The 25,080-nt window shown below is 45.6% G+C and overlaps 1 protein-coding gene across 2 annotated transcripts in view; it reads right to left on the minus strand.

The window, feature by feature from the left end:
• Positions 1–25,080, minus strand: part of MTOR (mechanistic target of rapamycin kinase) — a 150,982-nt gene that overhangs the window by 20,632 nt on the left and 105,270 nt on the right. For both annotated transcript variants that reach the window (XM_012473670.2, XM_064363267.1), the window contains 13 exons: positions 22,960–23,060; positions 19,528–19,643; positions 17,922–17,999; positions 17,603–17,710; positions 12,235–12,360; positions 12,004–12,135; positions 7,108–7,223; positions 5,489–5,606; positions 2,579–2,827; positions 1,789–1,889; positions 932–1,028; positions 529–627; positions 77–199 (listed from right to left, as the gene is read on the minus strand). In XM_012473670.2, coding sequence (XP_012329093.1) covers positions 77–199; positions 529–627; positions 932–1,028; positions 1,789–1,889; positions 2,579–2,827; positions 5,489–5,606; positions 7,108–7,223; positions 12,004–12,135; positions 12,235–12,360; positions 17,603–17,710; positions 17,922–17,999; positions 19,528–19,643; positions 22,960–23,060 — 1,564 coding nt within the window. The remainder of the gene's footprint in view (positions 1–76; positions 200–528; positions 628–931; positions 1,029–1,788; positions 1,890–2,578; positions 2,828–5,488; positions 5,607–7,107; positions 7,224–12,003; positions 12,136–12,234; positions 12,361–17,602; positions 17,711–17,921; positions 18,000–19,527; positions 19,644–22,959; positions 23,061–25,080) is intronic.

The raw sequence follows: 25,080 nt of genomic DNA on the forward strand, positions 1-25,080 counted from the left end.
GGAAGAAAAACAATCCACTCACGCCCACCAGCTAGGTGACCAGGGTCCGTGGAACCCCACAATGGCTCCGACTCACCATCATGGCCTGCTGGACCAGAGTGTTGCTGTGCTCACACATGTTCTTCAGAATCTTGTTGGCTGCGTTGTGCCGGGCTGTCGTGGTAGACTTAGAAGCCACTGTCAGAGGGTAGATGAGGGCCTGGGGGAAAGACAGAAGGAACATCTGTAATGTGTGGAGGGGGGCAGCTGGTGTGAATTTTAAGGAGAATGACAAAACAAGTGGTGAGTGTGCTGTTAACATTGTAACACCTGCTTGAGACTATCAGGAAGGGGCTAACTCAGTCTTGGAGGGAACACTTTTTTAGCAAGGCTTCTGGGCCCTCTGGGACGGCTGGCTGGACAGATCCTCCTGGGCCAGGAGGGAACACGTGGCTCCCAGTTCCTGTGCTTGCATCTCCAGGGCAGCTTTTGTAAAGGCTGAACACCAACCAGTGGTTAGATGAGAAACTGTCCCAGGCTTCCACGTACCTGGGGGTGGTATCGACCAATGTCTGTGAGAAGCTGGTGAATGAGACGTCCCACCAAGGGTCTGGGCGTATCAATTCTTGCAATGAGCTGAGGTATAACCTGGTATTCAAAAGACACAGTACATAGCATATGAGACGCGAAACAACTAGTTACTCTTGTAGGCAAAGATCAATTTTTGTAACTTGTTTTGGTTGATGCTGTCAGGCTCTGAAATGGTTCGCTCCCTGCCCTTTAGTTTCTAAAAGAAACTAAAGAAAATATGGACACTTGACCCTGGGACCAGCCCTGCTTCCTTAGCACTGTATTAACAGACGCTGCCTCGCGACTCTGAACGGAGCATGCTTCCAAGAGGAGACACACAGAAGAAGTGCAGCCACCCTCACCTGTAACCAAGTGTCCTCACCTGTAGCCAGGTATCAATCTGGATGGCTTTCACCCCCTCCACTAAGGCTTCATTGACATCTGGCCAGTGACCATAATCAAACCATAAGGTGAGAACTCTGAAAAAGAAATGAGAAAGTCACAGAAAATTTCGTTTCCCAGTTTTTGCCTGCCTATTTTTCATCTTTAAGGCTCCTGAGAAGAGAGCAGACAGGGACTCCAACCAGTGATTCTCAAATGTGTTTGGCCTCGTGTGGGAGCAGGTGTCTGTGATGGGTGGCAGTGCTCTTGACTGAACACCACAAGAATCACCCTGAGCAAATGAGCATTTCATCCCAGATCACCGAGGGGTCACCATGGCATGTACACAGACATCAAACAGACGAGCCAGGATAACCTTTAGAGAACCACAAGTCTGCACATGTAGGACAGTGGCAACAGGGACACCTGGCTCTTAGTTGGCTGGAGATCCTCAAATGAAAGAGGACAGGGTGCTTGTCACCTCTAACCTCTGGACTGAATCGGGTCCTTTGTTTAGACCTCTCCAAATTGCTGAGGGATTTTAGAAATACTGTGACTTCAACAGGCAACATGTGGTCAGAAAAAAAAAGAAATATTGTGATTAGCAGATGGGTTAATAATCCCTACATAATAAACCACACATGGAGAGTTCTCACCCCACTTCTCCTCACTCTCTATAGGTTTCACCCATACAGGTGGGGCCCAGTCAGCTGTTACTCCTCAAACTGCAGCACAGAAAAAAGGCACATACACCGATCTTAGGTGTCCTGATCAGGGTCAGGAAGGGAAAGAGGACTTTTATGTGTGACTGCTGTGTCCTGCCATTAACACGGTCATCAGAGTTGCATCCTCCCCTACCTGAGTGTATCCTGGAGGTTGTTGCCTCGTGACAAGGAGATGGAACGGAAGAAGCCCTGGACGGCAGGCACTGTGTACATCAGGAGGGTTTTGGACAGATCCTGTTGGAACACACATGTATTAGTGACATTCTTGCCTCAGCTTTCTCATCTGTAAAAAGGGTATAACAGCATACTAATAGTACCTACCTCAAAGAATAGTTATAACAGTTAAATCTGTTAATGCATAAAAACCTTTAATCAGTACCTGGCACATAGCAAAGACTCAATAAATGGCAATTGTATCATAACTATTATTATCTTCAGCTAACTGATGGTGGCTTCCTGAACAGGATGGCGGGAAGACAGGGGCTGAGGCTCTGAACAACCTGATCTCTGGGCCTGCCAGCTGCCCTGTGCATTCTGAACTGACAGCCCAAAGGGAAGGGGAAGAAGTGGAAGTGGACAGAAAAAGGTAGAGGAGGGACCTCCCAAGCCCGATCCTCAGAGTGGACCTGCAGCTGTGCACGGCCGCCCACACACAGGTGCAGCACGTAGAGAATGAGCTCATCCATGGGGAAGCTTGACAAGGAGCTTGCTTTTCAGCGTGGAGGCTGCGTCAGCTCCCCAAACATAAATATCCACACAAAGCCCTGTCTCAGGCAGTGCTGGATGGTAGACAGGCAGCATTTTCCAGCTCCATCTGGCACTTCAGATACAGCCTCAGGTTCCTTTTAAGCTTAACAACAATTCCATTTATCAGAGAGCCTGGCACCTTGGTCAGTTGTTAATAAGGAAGAAGGGAAGGGTACCTCAGTGACCTTCTTCTGCAGCGGCGATGGGGTGGGGCTGTTCTCAGTGCTCTCGGCCTCGCTCTCACTGTTGCTGCCCTCAGTGCTGGCAGTGGTGGTGGCAGTGGCAGCCGTGGTGGCAGCAGTGGTGGCATTGGTGATGTTGGCCCCGCTCGCATGACGCAGTTTCTTCTTCTCGTCACGGGCTTGGTTCTGATGTTTGTAGTGTAGCACGGCTTCGAAGTTCATCACTGCCCACGCGTGCCAGGCCTAGTTGGGGAGAAAGCCAAGGACAGACACCAGAGCTGTGACCAACAGCAGGGCTCAGAGGAGCGTAAGGTCAATGCTGAGGAAGAGCTGCTCCTGCCTCGTGTGTGTGTTCATAAAGCAAACACTTCAAGGAGACATTCGAGAATGGCTGTTTTACTAAATTCCGTGTGATCCATTCACTTGGTGGAATGCTATGTAATGTTAGGACTGTAGCGGGTATGCTGCGGGAGGGCACAGCAGGAGGAGCAGGAGAGAGCTCTTGCCTCAAGGGACCCAGGCCTCCTAGAGGAGCTCACCACAAACCTGAAGACCCAGATAGTCTGCAAGGCACAATGGGAGTGGCAGGGACAGGAATTTGGAAAGCTTTGTCAAGAAAAGGGATTTGGGGTAGGTCTGGAAGAGAGCTGCAGAAGGGCAAGGAGGGAAACAAGAGGGCAGCGGTGGGGACTTCTTGGCAAGGGGAAGACTAAAGCCAGAGATGTGCAGATTGGCTCACAGGAAACAAGCCCATGGATGTGACTGAGCAGGGGATACACGCAGATGAGGAGTGAGAGCGAGGCCAGCAAAACACACTTGGAGCAGGCACGGTTGGCCACGGGGCTGGCACTTCACTCTGGGAAAGCAGAGCTGCACTGGGTATAAAGTGTACATTTAGGGAAGAGCAGAAGTGGGGGCAAGCAGCAGTCATCACAATACTTCAGGGGAGCAAAGTCTTGATAGGTCACCAGATAGTGGACAAAGGAAGACATGAAAAGCACAGGAGCATAACAGAGAATCTCACCCATCTTCCTGGTCCCAACACCTAGCGCATCTCCTGATAGAGAACCAGTGCTCAATGCTTGATGGAAGAACGCTGGGTGCTTCTTTGAATAAAGGAAGACTACTCTCTCTCTGGGGTTCTGAGAGGCAGTGGCTCTATAGTGTACCACTGCCTGGTTCAGCAAGTGTGAGGCAGAGTTTGCTTCTAGGCATGGTAACTTTGCAGTGACAGAAGGAAACTACATGACCCATTGATAGCTGGACTTTCTGAATAATCAGGAAATGTGTTTGGATGCCTTACCAAAAACCTTGAAAACAGATGTATCTGTTTTCTCATCTAAGCAGCATAGATTGATCACAATTACCTTTACTTGATGAGTAAGAATTCTATAATGACCCAGGTTTCAGTTTTCTCATACTTTCATTTATTCAACGAATATCTCTTGTATATCTGCTAGTGCCTGGCAATGACCTGGGGTCAAGGTGAACAAGACCAACAGTCCTGGTATGCACACAGGGCCATGACGTTGATGGCAGAAGACATCATAAAGCCAAAGGAACCCACATTAGGAAATGCTTTTAAAAACTAAAACTAAAGTTCCTGAAACCAGCTTTTTTCTCATGATTTGCTTACTTCCGAAAAGCTAAATGAAGAAAAGTGACTCTGGTTAGAAGACAATTCTGATTAGTAAGCTTTCAGCTAATAAAGTGTTAACTGGATGTATTTTCCAGCTTTGGACATGAAAGCTGTCCTAGAGAGAGTTACTACTCATATCACAAAATAGACATTTTTCAAACAGAATGAAGCATGCTTTGACAGAGGTAAGATTTGTATCATAAGTGCTTCTGCAGTCTTCAGATGCAAGTTTAGATTTCAGAGGGATTAATTCACAAAGTATTAGCAAGCCAAGGAGATACTGGAAAGACATCAGTGACATCTGCCACACCAAGTAGTTACCAGGACGTCTCTCAAAAAGAAATGAGAATGTGTGTTCTCACCAAAGATATGTACTTCCAAAAATCACCCCTCCATCAATCACATCTTTTACACACATACACACACACACACACATACACATTTATGTTTTTTTTTGAGATGGAGTGTCCCTCTGTCGCCAGGCTGGAGTGCAGTGGCGTGATCTCGGCTCACTGCAACCTCCGCCTCCTGGATTCAAACGATTCTCCTGCCTCAGCCTCCCGAGTAACTGGCATTACAGGCGCCCGCCACCACATCTGGCTAATTTTTTGTATTTTAGTAGAGATGAGGTTTCACCATGTTGGCCAGGATGGTCTCGATCTCCTGACCTCATGATCTGCCCGCCTCGGCCTCCCAAAGTACTGGGATTACAAGCGTGAGCCACTGTGCCCGGCCTTTTATATATTTTCTAATTCTGTTTATCTTTTTGAAAAGTTTCCTGTAACATAACAGGATGTTACTTGGATCTTTCCAATAAAAACAAAGTTAAGTTCTTAGCTGAGGAGCAGGCAAGAATGGAAATCAGAAAAACGCCGAGCAGGAACAGATGACCCAAGGGAAGATGACGCTAGAGAGATTAACCATGTGTCCAGATGCTCCCAGGAAAATAAGCAACTCAGAGTCTATTAGACATCAGCAATCCCCAGCACCACACACACACACACACACACACACACACACACACACACACAATAATGGTGTAACAAGTATTTCTCACAATAATTAGTCTTTCTATATTAATTAAACTTGTAGGGGGAGACGCAGGTTTCCTGGGCCTCGGACAGACAGGCTCCAGGGACTCAAGAAGCAAATTCACAGCAGCAGCCTAGCTCCACAGAAGCTCAGCTGTAACCACAAGCACACAGGAGGACATGGGCAAGCCTGCCAGGGTGCTGGGTCTCACAGGTGGCCCTACTTCTGATCACCTTGTACCAGCTGCGGTCGTGTTCTGTGGCAGCGCTGTAGTACTGCAGCACTTTGGGTATTGTGCTCTCATTGATGCCCTGTAGATTCAGCTGCCACTCTCCAAGTTTCAGGAAGCATCTGGAAGCAGAGAAACAAGCCCCCATGATGCTCCCTCCTCAAAACAGCCCTCCTAAGAGGACCATGAATTGTTAGGGGGACACTGAAGTCCTTCTGGTATTTACTCTTGTTCTCAGGAGGCAATGTGAAGGAGCTAGCAACATTTTCAGCCATATGGAAGAAAGGAGAAGGGTTTTTGGAATACATTTTTAAGATATCTTTCTATTTTGACCTTTGTCTCTCAATGACAGCATAACCAGGTACCTGGTACAGGTAGGTCCGTATGGACCTATCTATCTGAAATCCATTTTTTTTCTGCCAGGCTTTACAGCGAATTCCAATTTTTGTGGGTGACAGTTGTTGAGAATTCTCTTATTGATTCTCTTATAGCTTCTCCCTTACTTTTCCCTTCCCCTCCATTCTTTTATTTTTTTTTGGGGGGACAGTCTTGCTGTGTTGCCCAGGCTGGAGTACAGTGGTGTGATCTTGGCTCACTGGAACCTCCACCTCCCAGGTTCCAGCAATTGTCTTGCCTCAGTGTCTGGAGTAGCTGGGATCCGCACGCCACCACGCCTGGCTAATTTTTGCATTTTTAGTAGGGATGGGGTTTCGCCATAATTGGCCAGGCTGGTCTTGAACTCCTGATCTCATGATCCACCCGCCTTGGCTTCCCAAAGTGCTCAGATTACAGGTGTGAGCCATCACGCCCAGCCTCCCTTCTCCTCCATTCTTTGTAATGAGATTAGCCCACATTTACTGACTGCTACTATATTCCAGGTACTGCTTGAAATGCTTTGCATTAATCCTCATACTACTTTACACCACCCTAGGAGATAGAAACTATCTCTTCCCTATCCCTTTTATATTGATAATGGAGACACAGAGAGGTCAAGTAACTTCTTTGAAGTCAAACATCAAATCTGCAGCACAGGGTGGTGCAGTGGCTGACACCTATGATCCCAGCACTTTGAGAGGCCATGGAGGGAGGCTGGCTGGAGCCCAGGAGTTTGAGACCAGCCTGGGCAACATTAAACTTGTAGGGGGAAATGCAGGCTCCATGCCTGTTTTTTGTAGAGACCTCATTTCTACAAAAAACTAGCCAGTGTGGTGGCATGTACCTGTAGCTACTTGTGAAATTGAGGTGGCAGGATTGCTTGAGCCCAGGAGATCAATGCTGTACTCTAGCCTGGGTGACAGAGCAAGACCATCTCAAAGAAAAAAAAATAAAATGAAAAAAAAGGGGGGGGCAGCATATCTGACATTTGAAAACAAGGACTCTAACTCTATAGCCAGATGCCAGGAGAACAGCACATGGGTGCTCCTGGGCTGCTGAACCTAGGAAAGCAGGTGGCAGAGACTTTGGAGCAGCACGATTTGGTGGGTGCCTGGGATCCCTACTGGAAAAGGAATGAGAGATGTCAGCAATCAGCCACCCAAGAAGCCTTGAACTCCTCCTTGCTGCAGAAGCTGCTAGGATGGCAGGGCTGGAATTTGACTTGCCCCAGGTCAGTAGGGACCTCACCGGGCCATGAGCTTGTGCAGTTCCTGCTTATGCTGCTGGTCCTCGGTAGCGATGGCATGCTGGGCCTGTTGCTGCATGGTCTGGACAAAATGCTGCATGTGCTGGAAGGCATCGATCTGTAACAGGACAAAGGCACAGAAGCACTTGGCATGCAGTCCAACTTCACAGGAAAGGAGCCGCCATTTATCTGATAGGCACATGAGTCAACCCTTCTCCAAACAGAACACCCTAGAGGACAGGAGGATGACCCCATAGACAGAGGACCAGGGTGTGATGCTGGGAGAGGGCTGGACTTTTCGAAAAGGTTCATGACTTATTCAACTCAAGTCTTGGCTCTCCTTTGCCAAGTATAATTACCAGTTTTACAAGCCCTGGCAAAGTTTCATGCCTGGCTACCCCGAATAACAATTCCTATGAAGTAATCTGAAACAACTGCTTACTTCACTATCAATATGTTACCCTGGGGGATGTTAGGCTTATGGGAATTGTTTCAGGCTAATAAAACTTTGTTATTTGTTTACAACACCAGGGTGCCTTGGACACTCCAGCAGAGCAAAAAGTATAGATTTAAAAATCAGATAGCACCCAAGTAAGAACACAGAGTTGGGGTGAAGACCTTCATGCATTCATGTGGAATAGGGAGAAGATACCAGCTCGACAGACATCTGGTTGAATTGGGTGGCTTAGGGGCAAGATCTCCAGAGCACCCTAAAGCAGCTAGATCTATTTACACTGTGAGCTTGTATACAAAGTGAGCAGAGGGCATGTGAGTCAGGAATGGACAGCTAAACTGGTAAAGAGACAGAATCACAGATCTGGGAGTACTATACAAGCCTGCAACAACCAGTCCAATCAGCATCTTGATAAATGGGGTCCATACCATTTTTAAAGGGAAAAATCTTTTCCGGTTTTTATAGGGGGGGAAAACTCACAAATAGAGACAAAAATAATAAGAAAGGGCTCCAAGGATGGACATAGACAGAAGGTACAAACATCAAAAGCTCAAATGGAAAAATGGCAAAATCGAAATGTGCTAACACAGGGAAACGAAACATTACATGAGAGAATGTGAAAAAGAGGCAATGTGTTCTGTGCTGCAGAAGGACAAAATCAAGGCTTTAGGAAAACAACAGTTTTCCTCATGGTAAATCATATATGAGGTATTTTTGTCTGTTTTAACTAGAAACCTGTTGGCAGGGCGCGGTGGCTCACACCTGTAATCCCAGCACTTTGGGAGGCCGAGGCAGGCGGATCACCTGAAGTCAGGAGTTCAAGACCAGCCCAGCCAACATGGCAAAACCTGTCTCTATTAAAAATACAAAAATTAGCTGAGCACTGTGGCAAGCACCTGTAATCTCAGCTATTTGGGAGGCTGAGGCAGAATAGCTTGAACCTAGGAGGCAGAAGTTGCAGTGAGCCAAGATCATGCCACTGCACTCCAACCTGGGCGACAGAGTGAAACTGTCTTGAAAAAAAAAATGCCAGGCACTGTGGGTCACTCCTGTAATCCAAGCACTTTGGGAGGCCGAGGTAAGTGGATCACCTGAGGTCAGGAGTTCAAGATCAGCCTGGCCAACATGGTGAAACCCCATCTCTACCAAAAATATAAAAATTGCTGGGCATGGTGGCAGCCACCTGTAATCCCAGTTACTTAGGAGGCTGAGGCAGAAGAATCACTTGAACCTGGGAGATGGAGGTTGCAGTGAGCCAAGATCATGCCATTGCACTCCAGCTTGGGCGACAAGAGAGAAACTCTATCTCAAAAAACAAACAAACAAACAAATACCCACCATGTCAGTGATGATGGCCTTGAAGGAAAATGAAACTCTCTGGCTTGGGGGCTAGAACCAACCTCAGATGCTTTTCAATATAAGGAATTAATTGGTATGAAGAGATAGGGTTTAACTCAGAGCCAGAATGACATGACAAACAACTGATCAGGCAGCTAATTCATGCATGAGGACAGGGCAGGCACACAGCTGTTCCAACACTTAAGACACCTGTTTCCCTCAGACATCTGCCTTCCCAGAGTTCCATTACTCACTACCAGCTGTGAAAAATGAACTACATTAGCATCCCACACTTGGGAAGTGATAAATCTTCCTTTAACTTTTATTATTTTTTAATTTAAATTTTTATTTATTTAGAGACAGGGTTTCACTCTGTTACCCAGGCTGGAGTGCAGTGGTGCAATTATAGCTCACTGCAGACTTGAACACCTGTGCTCAAGTGATCCTCCTGCCTCAGCCTCCCAGTAGCTGGGACTACAGGCACACACCACCACACCCAGTTAATTTTAATTTTTCGTAGAGGTGAGGTCTTGCTATGTTGCCCAGGCTGGTCTCAAATTCCTGGGGTCAAGCAATCCTCCCACCATGGTCTCCCAAAGTGCTGGGATTACAGGCATGAACCACCCTTTAGTTTTTCTTCTAGGAGAACTAACTACATTGACCAGTCTTACATCTGATATTTTTTTTTGAAACTGAGTTTCACTCTTGTCACCCAGGCTGGAATGCAGTGGCATGATCCTGGCTCACTGCAACCTCCGTCTCCCGGGTTCAAGCGATTCTCCTGCCTCAGACTTCCAAGTAGCTGGGATTATACGCAGCTGTCACCACACCTGGCAATTTTTATATTTTTGGTAGAGATGGGGTTTTACCATGTTGGCCAGGCTTGTCTCAAACTCCTGACCTCAGGTGATCCATCCACCTTGGCCTTCCAAAGTGCTGGGATTTATAGGTGTGAGCCACTGTGCCTGGCTTAAATCTGACTTAAAAAAAAAAAAAAAAAGAATTGGGAGGCAGTAGTAAAAAAACTCAATCACTAAAAAGGTGATTGATAACTCAGTGTGATCACTGCGTATGTCATGCAGGTAGGAGCTAAACTAGGAACTCTGATGCTAGGTGGTTTTCAGAGCCCATAAGCTACCTGTCATTGACAATCCAGACACTGGGCTTAAACCCTTTGGTGGACTTAACAAGGAGCTGAATAAAAAACAAACTGCCAAAGCTGGGGAGGCTGGGTATTAAGTTTGGATTTGAAGACCAGTATTTCATTTATCCAGCATAAGAGAATCCAGCATCTTTCTACTGTATAGTATAAGGCAATTTCTTTTAAAGGAATTGAAAATTTTCTATTTAAAATTTGTTTTCTGCATTCTCAGGAAATGAAAAGGGGGAAAAGTGATTCTTTCCCTCTTACAAGTGAAGGACCTGTCACTTGGAAGAAGGGGCTTCTCACAGGCCTGCAGGATTTTAGCTAGGCACCATATTCTGGTTCTAGACTACATGGGTGGTTTGTGGGTGAGAACAATGGCCTTGGCTCAGTGAAATTTTACGGAAGGACCAGCCTGTCTCTGGACTCTGTGAAGTGTCTTGTCTAGGAAAACATGATACGTATATCCATAGCCTGACGCCTTCCAGGATAACAGGGTCTGTTTTTCCCACAAATACTTTCATTTGCCTCAGGCAAGGCAGAGCATGATCCCTGTTTACAGTGGAGGAAAGTAAGGCTCAGTGAGTGTCCTGTTCAGCAGCACAATTATTAAGTAGTCAGTTTTCTTTGGGTAGCTCCTTAACTATGAAGACATGACATCTCTAGTTCTGGGCTTGAAGTCCAAGCACTTTACTTTAAATAGGTTCCTAATTTTTAATTCCACCAGAATTTGGGCTACTAAGAAAGACCATTCCATGGAGAAGATGGGCTGGGGTCATATGTTGAAAGAAGCCACTCCTTGCTTGAGGTATTACCCAAAAGGCTTCTTCGGCAAGACATTCAAAGACTTAGAGGCTATACATAGGAAGGAAACCAGACTATATTCATATCCAGCACCTTCTGTTTTTCTCATTTGCCTGGAGGAGGTCAGGCTTTGAATCAGAAATGCTCTGGCCTGGGAGGCTCACAGAGACTGAAAAATAAAACAAAACAACAAAAACAAAATCTCCAAGCTGCACATTTGAAGAAGGAAACTTAGGTCATTAGTACTGCAATAAATCCCAAAGACCAGCTGCCTGGCTGATGCCATTCTGGGTGGTATTCATAGCCACCCTGAATAACTCATCTATAAAATTAGTCAATTTCTAGCCTCAGTCCCCAGATCTCACAAGTGTGCCCTCAGCAGAAACACAACTTTTATTTTATGAGATCTTCCCACAGCAGAGGCTCCAGTGGCTGGGTTTTATTCCTCTTTCATCTTAGGTACCACACTGTGGGGGTAGAGAAGGCCAGTGGGACTCCCTCTTCCTTTTGGTAAGAAGGATGAGAAGCTGAAGCAGGTGATGACTTTGCCTCCAGGGTCTACTGTTTATTAATCCTCACCATCATCCAGGGAGATTGCTTAAAGAAAAAAAAAAAAAAAAAAAAAACCCAAACCAGGAGCCACATCTATTTCCCAAGGGCTTGTCTGTAAATAATGTCAGAGGAATCCTACATTGGCTTCAAGATAATTTTCACTCCCGGTTTCAGTATTACACCCTGCATATTATTCCTTCTGAATCCAAACTGATGACAGGAGAGGAGACCAGAAGTCTGAAAAACCCAAATTGGTCTTGTGAAAGTTTTAGTCTACATATTCACAAATCTCTTTTTTGTACCAAACAGCCCATCTTCTCTTAGGGGTAGAAAGTGTGCCTTTCCTACGTCCCAGCACTTTCTAGATACAAATACATTTAACTGTGATCACATTCACTGGTTTGATCAATTGTATACATGCATCTCTTCAACTATGATTCACTTTATGAAATCAGGCCAAATAGCTTCATAACAGGAAGAGACTCCCTGACATTGTGAGTAGGTTGTTTAAACCTGTTTCTTTTCTGGCCTTGAGGAGGCAGAGGGAAGCAGATAAGGTGGGCATTCTGGAGAAGGTGGTCTGTTCTGGAAGCATCCAATACAGACCTTGCGAGCACTCTTCCACATGTTTTTCATGTAGGCATAGGTCACCTGAGGGTGAACTGTCGGCAGAGGATGGTCAAGTTGCCGAGATGGATCAACTCCCAGGAGCAACACTAAGGTTTTATGAGCAAGAGCCTTAAAAACAAGAGACAGTGGGTTACAGACAGAACTGTTCAGCCCAGGGGCACCATGGGCCCACTACCTGTCCACGTGGGTGGGTGGGGTGTCACTCACCAGCCTGCCACTCTTGCCGCACAGGCTTGCATACTTGAGCCAGGTTCTCATGTCCTCATGAGGGCTGACCACAAGGGACCGCACCATAAGGATTTTCTGCCAGTCCTCTACGATACGCTGGCAGCCCTGGAACATTTGGAAAGGAAGATTAGATATGTCTTCTGATACATTTTTTGTTTCTGAAGCAGAGTCTTGCTCTATTGCCCAGGCTGGAGTGCAATGGCGCGATCTCTGCTCACTGCAACTTCTGCCCCCTGGGTTCGAGTGGTTCTCCTGCCTTACCCTCCCCAGTAGCTGGGATTACAGGTGCCCACCATCACACCCAGCTAATTTTTTTGAGTTGGAGTCTCGCTCTGTCACCGAGGCTGGAGTGCAGTGGTGTGATCTTGGCTCACTGCAACCTCTGTCTCCCAGGTTTAAGCAACTCTCTACCTCAGCCTCCCGAGTAGCTGGGATTACAGGTGCCTGCCACTACGCCTGGCTAATTTTTTTTGTATTTTTAGTAGAGACGGGGGTTTCACCATCTTGGTCAGACTGGTCTTGAACTCCTGACCTCGTGATCTACCTGCCTCAGCCTCCCAAAGTGCTGGGATTACAGGTGTGAGCCACTGTACCTGGCCACTAATTTTTTTTTTTTTTTTTGACACAGAGTTTTGATATTGTTGCCTAGGACAGAGTGCAATAGTGCAATCTCAGCTCACTGCAACTTCCGCCTCCTGGGTTCAAGTGGTTCTGTCTCAGCCTCCTGAGTAGCTGGGATTACAGGCATGCGCCACTATACCCAGCTAATTTTTGTTTTAGTAGAGATGGGGTTTCACCATGTTAGCCAGGATGGTCTTGATCTCTTGACCTCGTGATCTGCCTGCCTTGGCCTCCCAAAGTGCTGAGATTATAGGCATGAGCCACTATGCCCAGTCCACGCCCAGCTAATTTTTGTATTTTTAGTAGAGTTGGGGTTTCAACATCTTGGCCAGGCTGGTATTGAACTCCTAACCTTGTCATCCCATTTCAGCCTTGCAGAGTGCTGGGATTATATGCGTGAGCCACCACGCCTGGACTTTTTTTGTATTTTTAATAGAGATGATGTTTCACCATGTTGGCGAGGCTGGTCTCGAACTCCTGACCTTAAGTGATCCACCCGCCTGGATTCCCAAAGTTCTGTGATTACAGGCATGAGCCACGGTGCTTGGCCTTCTGATACATTTTAAGTTCCCTGCAAGCCACAGCCAAATCCACTGTGAAACACAAAGATTTACTGATAGAATCTCAACTTTCTCAGGTTACGGGCACTGTGAGTGAAATATCCTTAGGCAGTGGTCCCCAACCTTTGTGGCACCAGGGAATAGTTTTGTTGAAGACAATTATTCCACAGCTTGGGTGGGAGAAATGGTTTTTGGATGAAACTGTTCTGCCTCAGATCATCAGGCATTAGATTCTCATAAGGAGCATGCAAGCTAGATCCCTTGTATGTGCAGTTCGTAATAGGGTTTGTGCTCCTATGAGAATCTAACGTGGCTGCTGATCTGACAGGAGGTGGAGCTTGCCTATCCCTCACCTCCTGCTGTGCCTCATGGGTATGGGAACCTTTGCCCTTAGAGACTTCTCAGTAGTTTGAGAGACTCAGCAGTTTGAAATGTAAAAATTAGCCAGGCGTGGGCTGGGCGGAGCATGGGGTTTGGAGCCTGAATCCTGACTCTGTCACTTGCTATCTATGTGACTTTAGGCAAATCACTTAACCTCTGACAGACCTGTAGAGTGAAATAAAAATAGTACCAACTTCAGAGGGATACGGTGAGGATCAAATAAATTAAATGATTGATTTCTATTTACTTTGTGAATGATGAATAACACACAATGCATCTTTAACATTAAAATTTTGCTTCAATATTTCTGGTTGAAGATGACTATCACTGACAAAGAAATTAAATTTAAAATATATCATTCAAAGTTCAAAACTGAATTAAACCTAAAGAAGTTTTAATAATTTTCAGCCAGGCATGGTGGCTCATGCCTGTAATCCCAGCACTTTGGGAGGCTGAGGCGGGTGGATCACAAGGTCAGGAGTTCAAGACCAGCCTGGCCAACATGGTGAAACCCCATCTCTACTAAAAGTACCAAAAATAGCTGGGTGTGGTGGCAGGCACCTGCAATCCCAGCAACAGGGAGGCTGAGGCAGGAGCACTGCTTGAAGCTGGAAGGCAGAGGTTGCAGGGAGCCGAGATCGTGTCACTACACTCCAGTATGGGCTGGGTGGTGGGGGAGAATTTCAAGTGACATTGTTTTTAAGTTAGTAGCATTTATATTTCTGAAGTTATTAAAGCCTAAACCTGCATTAAGACTTCTGGGGAAAAAAAAAAAAAAAAAAGGACTGTCAAGATACCCTGTATGTTGACATCTTAGATTCTTTCTTCTTCATTTCTACTTGTCTCAGATCAAAAAGTACACACAGAAGAGGAAATGACTCATTCAGTTACACTTAGAAATTCTTTTTTTTTTTTTTTTTTTTGACAACTCATTCTGTTGCCCCAGCTGGAGTATAGTGGCACAATCATGGCTCACGGCAGCCTCAACCTCCCAGTTCAAGTGATCCTACTGCCTCAACCTCCTGAGTAGCTGGGACTACAGGTGCATACCACCATCCCTGGCTAATTTATGTATTTTTTTGTAGAGACGGGGTTTCACCATGTTGCCAAGGCTGGTCTCAAGCTCCTGGGCTTAAGCTATCTGTCTGCCTCAGTCTCCCAATGTGTTGGGATTATAAATGAGATTGCTCTTGTCGTTCAGTCTGGAGGGCAGTGGTGCAATCTTGGCTCACTGCAACCTCTGCCTCCCAGGTTCAAGGGATTCTCCTGCCTCAGCCTCCTGAGTAGCTGGGACTACAGGTGTGTGCCATGACGCCTGGCTAATTTTTCTATTTTTAGTAGAGATGGAGTTTTGCCATGTTGGCCAGCCTGGTCTTGAATTCCTGACTTCAAGTGATCCACCTGCCTTGGCCTCCCAAAGTCCTGGGATTATAGGCATGAGCCACTGTGCCTGGTCACAAATTATTTATAATTTAAAAAAAGCAAATTGATTATCAAAGGGGTTTAAGCTAATTTTATATCTAACAACTGCAGAGAGTCAAGTGAACTCCTTTTTTTTTTTTTTCTGAGATGGAGTCTTACTCTGTCCCCCAGGCTGGAGTACAGCGGTGCAATCTTGGCTCACTGCAACCTCTGTCTCCTAGGTTCAAGTGATTCTCCTGCCTCAGCCTCTCAAGTAGCTGGGATTACAGGTGTGCACCACCATACCTGGCTACTTTTTGTACTTTTTTTTTTTTTAAAGCAGAGATGGGGTTTCTCTTTGTTGGCCAGGCTAGTCTTGAACTCTCGACCTCAAGTGATCCACCTGCCTCAGCCTCCCAAAGTGCTGGGATTACAGGTGTGAGCCACCGTGCTCAGACAAGTGAACTCCTTTTTCATCCTTGTTGATAAGAAGTCAGACTTAGAAGGCGAGTTCCTGAGATCTACTGCTTCATGATAAATTCCATGAACCCATGGAGTTGCACTCCATGGAGATAAAAGTCTAACAACAATGATCTCAGGCTTTTAGCTATAGTAAGATGCAGTCTGAGCCTGACTAGAGAACCCAAGGCAAGAAGAGACCCAGTGCCAATAAGGCTGACTTCTCTAACTGCCCTGTGGGATTTTAATTTAAATGATTTCACTACAAAATGGCAGTTTTCTAGCCCCAGCAGTTCATTTGACAGCCAGCCACCTACAAGAGCCAAATTTCCACTATAAATGTAATGCTTTATTTTTAGGCCTTGGACCATATTTTTCCATCCCATGAAGTGTGACAATAATGATTTCGAAAGTTGAAATAATAGAAAAAAAAGTACACTGAATGATTGTTTTTTGTTACTTCTCAGATGCTGAAATAATTTGGCCTCCTGTAAGCCAAAACGCATCTTTCTGCCTCAAGATAGGAAAGTCACGAAGGCTTAAGGTGATGACAGTGTCCTGGACCCAGTCAAGTCAGACAGGCATCTCTCCTCCCAGGACTCATTCCATGCATCCCCTCCCCTCCAAGTCTACATTTGGATCAATTCCCACTTGTCAGACTGTCAGAAGATTCATCAGATCTCTGATGTAGAAACTCTTTATTATAGGCATTTCAAAAAACTGGGGTGTGTACAAACCAAGTGGGAAATGACTGATTTGTGGAATTCTTTCTGGTGCCCAGGAGACAATTTTCCATCAAAACACTCATTGGGCATTTCATAATTACTAATAAAACATGTAAAAGAACTGTATGTGCTCATTTCAGAGCCATAAATGACTGTATTCATGGACGTTTCTTTGCCCATTGCTCTTTCCTGTCCAGGGGAATGTGCCCTGAGCTTCCTAGGCAGGAATGTAGCTTGGAGTCAAAAGGTTTTGTCACAGCCTATTGAGAAGCCTGGAAGCACAAACTTCGATTAGCCTGAAGTGAAAATTTGGAAGCAGGTGGGGATCTAGTTGAGAGGAAATGACTTATAATTAGGGGGATGGATTATGATAGGTAGGGAGACAAATGGTTTCTGGAGTGGTAAAGGCTTTCTCTCTTTTTTATTTTGCTGATGAACTTCCTATCCTACCCACTCAAGGAATGGGAGAACTGGTCATCTTTCCCGGAATGCTTAGGACTGCTGACTCCCAGACATGGAGTGACAGTTCCTCAGGCCAAAATGATCAGAATGTGACAATGAAAAAACTGATGGAGGACTTGGGAGAGCTTCTCTACAAGGGGAAACTGCAGTGGAAAAAAAGTCTCAATAGAGGCAATACGATGACTCTGACCTAAGGAACTATAAACAGCAGGAGCTGGCCAACGAGAACCTAAGGCAACCCCATTTAACAAGCTGGATGCAGGTGGCCTGCAAGTGCAGTCAGAGCAGTGATTCTTAGCTTTGGCTTGTGGAATCATATGGGGGAAGCTGCAAAGATACCGATCCTGGGTATCTCCATAGAAATTAAACTGGCCTAGGGAATGGCTGGGGCATCAGGATTTTAAAAGTTTTATAGGTGATTCTACTGTGCCACTAAGGTTGAGAACCACTGATTTTGAGGTTATGATTCCAAACTGGTCACAGGTGACACTTATTAAAAACTTTTTTTTTTTTAATTCCTAGAGAAGAGAATGAGACTGGAAAATTGGTCATTCTCTCACAGTTTAAGCTTAGGTGAGGAGCCTTTGAGTATTCTGCTTTGTATGCAAGCCAAGCATCACACTGGTGGAGGAGGCAAGAAAATCAAGTTGAGTAAGAGCCAGGGTGGAGGGGGCACTCGCCCAGGTCCTGGTAGGGGCAGGGTTAGGCGGGTAAACTGGGGCTTTCTACTAAGCTCACCTGCAGTCTCTCCCACCAGATCTGGCGGATGATCTCTCGTCGCTCGGGGACAAGTTTGTACTGGATAACCTCCTCCAGCTCGGACAGCATGTGGCAAGAAACCATGGCCTGATGGAAGCAAATCACATTCCAAGCTAATTACTGCATGAACAATCCAAAAGACAGGATTAATTTAAATCATTCCTTCTGGTGTCAGGGTATCTGCCGATCAGAGAAAACAGGCATGTTTCCAGCAGCCTGTGAGTTCTCAATAGCCCGTTCTGAAAAAAGCATGGAAATAAGCCTCAAAATGACAATGTGCGGAATAGTTGACACTTACCCCATATGCCCGACTGTAACTCTCTCCTGCCATTGCAGTTAATTCAGCATCCAGCAGGTCCCTGGCCTTGTCAATGCACTAGAAGAGAAACAAAGAACGCTTGGGACTGAGCTCTGGACTTGGGAGCTTAGGGTTATTTCAGGGCATCCCAACTAGCTGCAGAAGTTATCTGTCTCACTTAAATTCCAGGGATGAAGACAGAAATTCACTGAAAAAGGCCATTTTCCCAGAACTGAATGGCTCGAGAAGAGTAATTAGCCAATTTCTCATCAAAGACAGAAATGTATGGCATCCAAAACTTTAACATCTATCTAAGGTAACATTCACAATCTTAGGTGGCAAGGGCGTGGGAATGTGGGCTGTAAAACTGAATTATGGGTTCTTGTATCTCAGGAGGACATAACTGGGAATCTACCTTCTTTTTGGTGTTTTTTTTTTTTTTTTTAAGGAGACACGGTCTCACTCACCCAGGCTGGAGTGCAGTGGCACGATCTTGGCTCACTGTAGTTTCCACCTCCCCAGTTCAAGCGATTCTCCTGCCTCAGCCTCCCGAGGAGCTGGGATGCTGGGATTACAGGTGCCCACCACCATACCTGGCTAATTTTGTATTTTTAGTAGAGACAGAGTTTCACTATGTTGGCCAGGCTGGTCTCAAACTCCTGGCCTCAAGTAATACATCCACCTGGCCTCCCAAAGTGCTGGGATTACAGGCATGAGCCACTACATCCGGCCTGGGGATCTTTCTTCTTTTAATTTTTTACTTGCTGGGTATGTTTGTGAAAATAGATTCTGCACACACTTCAATGGCTCCAGGTGATGGCTCTGGCTTCTAAGCACCCTCTGTCCCTATGAGGGAGTGCCTCTGAAATTGGCAGAGATGCCCAATCCTGTCCATGTGAAGGGGAGCTCGTGTCTCTGACAGAGACAACCAGGATCTTGGTTTTCATCACATAAATCAGAGCCCGGGGGATGCCATAGGACTGCAGTTTGAGTTTTCTCTGTGCCATGAATTAAAAACCCCTCATGCAGAGCTTTTCGCTTTTTTGAATGTTTAAGGTTAATTACAGTGTCCCAATGCCTCAGATCATTTACCCAGGCACCTCATCTAAGACTGTGTCTAACGGGGTGGATGGGATTACTTCATTATCTCATTCTGCAAGTCAGCACACTATTTGCAAATAAGTATTAGCTTCCTCAGACGGTAATCAATGTGTGACATGCCTGCATGGCCAGAAGACCCTTGTGACTGATTTCTGCTGCACAGTGAGACTGCTGGCTCTCTGAATCCTATCATTTGGTGAAATACAGCTTCTCTCTACAACAAGGGATGCAACAAGCTAACTCCAAAAGCAATTGAAATGGTAGCTTCCAGAACACATTCGTCCCCCTCAGAACAAAAAGTAGCCCCAGCTGACCTGCTGGCAGTCTCCTTAATGAGTGCAATGCATCAAAACCATTCAAATGCACTCACAGAGCCAAGTAAACACCAGACCTGAAGTACAATAGCCTATATACTGAAGCACTGTGTGCTTATAAGCGCTACAATCTTTTCCTTGCTGGGAGATCTGGTTTTTACCAGATCTACAATCTACATGTAGGTTTTTACCTGTTGTGCCAAGGAGAAGAGGTCCTGATGCAGTGCCAGCACAGCTCTATAGAATGCCCCATCATGGGTGTCACGAGGGATCATACAGGTGTATTCTTCCATGCTGTCCCACTGACCTATACACACAGACAGACAGAAAGCATCAAGGGGGTTGGCTGGCTGGGCTAAAGGCAGCATCTTAAATAGGTCTTGCCATTGTTAGTTTCCTTTAGCTTGGGATATAAACAAGACAAATGAACTTAAGCCTCATGTACCAAAATCTTGCAGAGCCCCTATGTACACTATGCGGGTTGACTTAACAAAAAAAGCCACATGTCTTCCAAACACAGGCCTCCACGTCTGCCCAGGGAGCATCTTGACAGATGAGGGAAAGCGAATTAGTGTGAAGTCTACACATCAAGTGGGCTGAATGCAGCACCTCATTATCTTAGAGAACTTCTCCAGGTGAGACAAAATTGCTTTCTTCGCTACTAGTGAGGCAACTCACAGTTCAATGGTATGTTGGGAAATTACATTTTCCTCTAAACAATTGAAAACAGCCATTGCACAGATGATAGGGGACAGGATTAGACAAATAGCTTGCCCATTTCATTCTGGCAATATCTTTGCCTCAGGAGGGAGGAGATAAATATTTTAAAAGACTCCATTATAACAAAAAGATGGGCTAGGTCACAGCACGGTGCTCTCTGTGTCATGTTAGACTGGGGAAAAGGCTGCATCCGGGAAGAAGTATTCACTTCTCCTGGTGGGGTGAGCATGTATCAAATGCCAGGATTTCCAAGACCATCTGCAGAAAAGATATCAGCTTCATTAGCTGCAAACTGTAGGGCTGCCAATTTTACAAGGCATTTTCCTGACTCTCACTCCAGACCATCGGCTCATCCATTCTCTGTGCCTCTGGGCACAAGCAAATAGCTAACGATGACTCCTCAGGAAGCAATTTGTTTTTGAAAAGTGTTCCGGATCTAACCCAGAGCTCATGAAAGGAAAGGATATAAGCTCTGTGACTCAAGAGGGACAGAGGAAGAGAATGGAGGTGGAGGTAGAAGGTTATGTAACTTTCCTCCAGGCTCCACAGGTGAAGCTTTTCACCAGGGACACTCTACATATCCTTTCCCTTCTTATCAAGACCATCTCTGGAACAGATATTGATAAGCCTCTTAGCTGGAGCCCAGTGTCAGAAACTGATATGTCTGCAGGGATTGAAAGGAAATCTCTGCTTTAAAATACTTGGGGAGTAGGAGTGAGGTGGGCAAGAATCGGACAGCAAAGAGGAGAATAGAGACAATAAAATGGTGAAAATGTTTACAATTGCTGAAGAAGCTGAAGGGCAGATGGGGGTTCATTATACTGTTATCTTCACTGTTTATATATTGGGAAAGTTCTAAAATATAAGAAATATTCATGAAAGGAGATAGACAACTGTCTTCTCCCTTTACTCCTGCTTGGGATAAAAATATGATGTCAGGAGCTCCAGCAACCATGCTGGATCATGAGGTGAACTTTAAAATGGAGGCACAGGCTGAGCATGCAAAGCAGAAATCTGGAAAAAGGCTAATGACAACAGAGCCAAAATACCAGTCTGGAAATGCCTACTTCTAGATTTCAATTTATAGGAGAGGAAAACAAATCAGTAACTTGGGCAACCAAAGCCAAATCCTACTGTGGTATGAGAAGAAATATATTTGGTCTTTGTCCCTAGTGCCTGGCACAGAGCTATCGAAAACGCTTTGAATTTCCTGAGTGATAGGACTGTTCTTTGTTATTCATAATGAGCTCCTACTGATTATGCTGATAAGGTAGAATAGTTTAAGAAAAAATTTTTTTATTGAGAAGGCCAATTATAGAGATGATTTCAAGCATAGTTAGATGCAGGAACCTGAAGAGAGCTCTCCTCATCTCTCTTTAAAAAAGAAAATTATAGGGCCGGGCGCGGTGGCTCAAGCCTGTAATCCCAGCACTTTGGGAGGCCGAGGCAGGTGGATCACGAGGTCAAGAGATCAAGACCATCCTGGTCCACATGGTGAAACCCCGTCTCTACTAAAAATACAAAAAATTAGCTGGGCATGGTGGCGCGTGCCTGTAATCCCAGCTACTCAGAAGGCTGAGGCAGGAGAATTGCCTGAACCCAGGAGGCGGAGGTTGCGGTGAGCCGAGATCGTGCCACTGCACTCCAGCCTGGGTAACAAGAGCGAAATTCCGTCTCAAAAAAAAAAAGAAAATTATATATATATATATATATATATATATATATAATTGGTAGCGATGGAGTATCACTACATTGCCCAGGCTGATTTCAGACTCCTGGGCTCAAGTGATCCTCCTGCCCAAGCCTCACAAAGTGCTGGGATTATAGGTGTGAGTCACCACACCCAGCCTCCTTGTCTCTTGTTTCTGCTTTCAACTAAAAGTGTAAATGGAGACAGATAGATGCATACCCTAGTACCCTGCTGAATGGGTAGACATATGACCCCATTAACCTTGCGGAATATCCATGCTTATTGGCAAAGAGATTGGTTCTTTGAGTAGCATGTGACTTAAACTTTGCCTAGCATTGTCTCTCCCTTCTTCTCCCCGTCCAGGATGGGGCTGGTTACCAGAAAGACCAAGTAATTACCAGGTTTGAACTTTCAGCCCCATCCACTGACATCTAGGAAAGGTGAAAAGGTTGAACATTAAAGGCTATAAAAACTCTTGAACAATGAGCTTCCAGGTTGATGAAGGTGCTGAGAGGGTAATAGTAAACCCCAGTACCACAGCACAGATGCTCCTGCACTTCAGACCCTTCTAGACCTTCCCTCATTGTACCTATTCATCTGTATCTTTCATAACACCCTTTAAAATAAACCAGTGAATGTAAGTAAAGTGTTTCCTTTTGTTCTGTGAGCTGTCCTAGCAAATTATCAAACTTGAGGAGGAGGGTTATGGGAACCCTGATTTACAGCTGGTCAGTGAGAAGCACAAGTCACAACCTGGGACTTGTGATTGGCATCTGAAGTAGGGTGGTATTTTGGGATGAACCCTTAACTGTGGGATCTGATGCTATTTCCAAGTAGATAGTGTCGGAAATGGACTACTTGATTGGTGTCTGCTCAGAATGGCTTGGTGTATAGGGAAAGGCATCTGGCATCAGTGTTCCATGTGAGTGTGCTAAGTGTGTATTTCTCACCCACTAAATCTCAATTTTGATTTTGTGCACTGTTTTCCTTGGCCTCCCCACGAAGATCCAATTTTCCCCATGTCTAACAAGTTAATCAAAATCATCAGGTAGAAAGGACAGATGGAAGGTGTAGAAGTAGGTGGACACAGACCATTTTTATACTTCCATAGACCTGGCATCTCCACCTACAGCCAGCACCTTACTCTTCTGATGTGAGCCCCTAGCCTCACTCACCCCATCCTTGACAGGGGTGCCTGTGAGGGAAGCTTTACCTAAACCCCACGCAGCTGCAGCAGCCATCCGGGCCATCTTGGCTTGGGTCTCATCATTAACCAGGGTCCACTTTTCACAGCACTGCTGGTGGAGTTGACCCCTGAAGGAAATGAATTCTACAGTCAGATTAATCCAAATCTCCTCCTTAAACTACCAATCTTCCTCTCCTGCCCCTTGGGTTAGTTGAGGACTACAGAGGAACTGGATACCTTTAATAAAAAAGCACATTCTACCAGGTCACATAATAGAGAATGAATGGGCTATCTGCTGTTTCTATGACCTGGTGCTCAAAATTTTCTGAGTGAGTTTATCAAGGATAGGAATGATGTCTAACTCTGTGTGATATGAAATGTTCTGAACATCTGGCTCCCTTCATAAATATTAAATAACTTCTCTCCTATGTCAAAGAATTCTGGGCTCTTTCCCTTTGGCAGGCCTACAGAGAAAGCAATCTGAAGAGACGCATCTGGACATTCATTTTGGGCTCAAAGCTATAGGGAGAACTGGCTCCTAAAAGTATTATACAAATAGTTTCGGCCTGAAATGAAACCCAAATGAAATCAATCTGTACAGAAGAAAGGCTCTACAATGGTCACATCTACCAGAAAGCTAGATGCTGCTTATTCTCAGAATTTTGCACAATTACTGCGTGTGAAGGAGGACTATGAGGTATTGAGATATATATGGTGCTTAAGAGACCCCAATAAACAAAGAGAGTGCTGAAGTCCTAGAACAGGGTCTTGCTACTGACTGCTGAAACTCCCTCTCATGTTTCACTTCTGAATGAAAAGAAATAAATTCTGCTATTATGCACATATGAGCCCCTGATTTCATGTGAGCTTCAAGATGCAGCTAGGAGACTCCTTAATTTTTCCTGCTTTCTGAAAGACATGCTGCAGGATGATTTAACTTGGCACTGGAAGTGGTGTCACGAGGAAGGGCACAAAGTTCTAAGTGGCCCAGGTCAGAAGCCTCATGGAACATGAGCTGCTCTGCACTCTATGGTGGTGTAGGAGGGCGGGGATAAAGATGCTGAAGTCAATCCCTTCAGAAGGAATCTAGGCTGAGCTCACTCAGGGCCATTATCCAGCATCACAGTACGGCAGATACTAACTTTGTCATCTCTCTGGCACATGATCAAGAGAGCCAGGGACACAGGCACTCTGGCTCAATACAGAGCTGATACCAAGAAGAGGAACTGGTAGCCATGACACCCTATGCATTTACTGAAGCTCCATTACTGGAATAGGATAAACCCCTGTGTCAGTTTCCTGCCACCACTTAGAAACCTTCACTCCTGGGCCCTGCTAGGGGTTCCTGTAGAGCAGCAGTTCTCAAACTACTAAGTGCATCAGAATCCCCTGGAAGGCTTCTTCAGATGGCTGGGCTCCACCCTCAGAGCTTCAGACTTAGTAGTGCTGGGGTAGGGGCTGAGAATGTGCATTTCTAACAAGTTTCTATGTGACGCCAAAGTTGCTGGACCAGGGGCCACAGTTTGAGAACCACTAGCTTAGAGCAGAGGCACAGCTCAGCTGCACAGCATATTTTTGTAGGGATCCTGGCCTAGAGGTAGGAGAGAAAGCTGCATGATCTCCAAATGCTCCTTCCAATCCTATAACTCAAAATTTACAGCTGGTGAACACAGGCAACTTGGATGAATGCATCCTCCATGCAAGCTGTTCCTTCTAACTCAGCCTCCCTCTTATTTTGTCAGGATCCCCTGATTCTGTGCCACAGGACCAAGGATTTAGTTTTTTGTTTCATCTAGAGAAGGAAGCAAGTTCAATGCTTAAATCTCACAAACTGTTACCCCAAGAGACAAGGCAGGGAGTAGTGTAGGAACAGCATCCCAGAAGAGCAAGCCCTAGCAGTGAGCCCGCACTGCCTTCACCAAGCGGCTATGTGGGAACAGCTGTCAGAGCCTGGTCAGTACACAGACAAGAGTTCTTCTCTTCCACAAACATTTGTTAGAAAAAATAATGCAGAATATACTAGGTTGCGCCTCTCAAGGGTGGTTGGGTGGGGGGCAAACCAAATAAATAAAAAACATGAGACTGTTTGTGGGGCAACAACTAGTATAGGGTTTTCTGATACTTTTCACTGCACACAGGGAGGACTGG

This window comes from Aotus nancymaae, unplaced genomic scaffold (genome assembly GCF_030222135.1).
Source record: "Aotus nancymaae isolate 86718 unplaced genomic scaffold, 86718_ANA_hifiasm-v0.15.2.pri h1tg000053l, whole genome shotgun sequence".
In the NCBI taxonomy this organism is placed as follows: Eukaryota; Metazoa; Chordata; class Mammalia; order Primates; family Aotidae; genus Aotus; species Aotus nancymaae.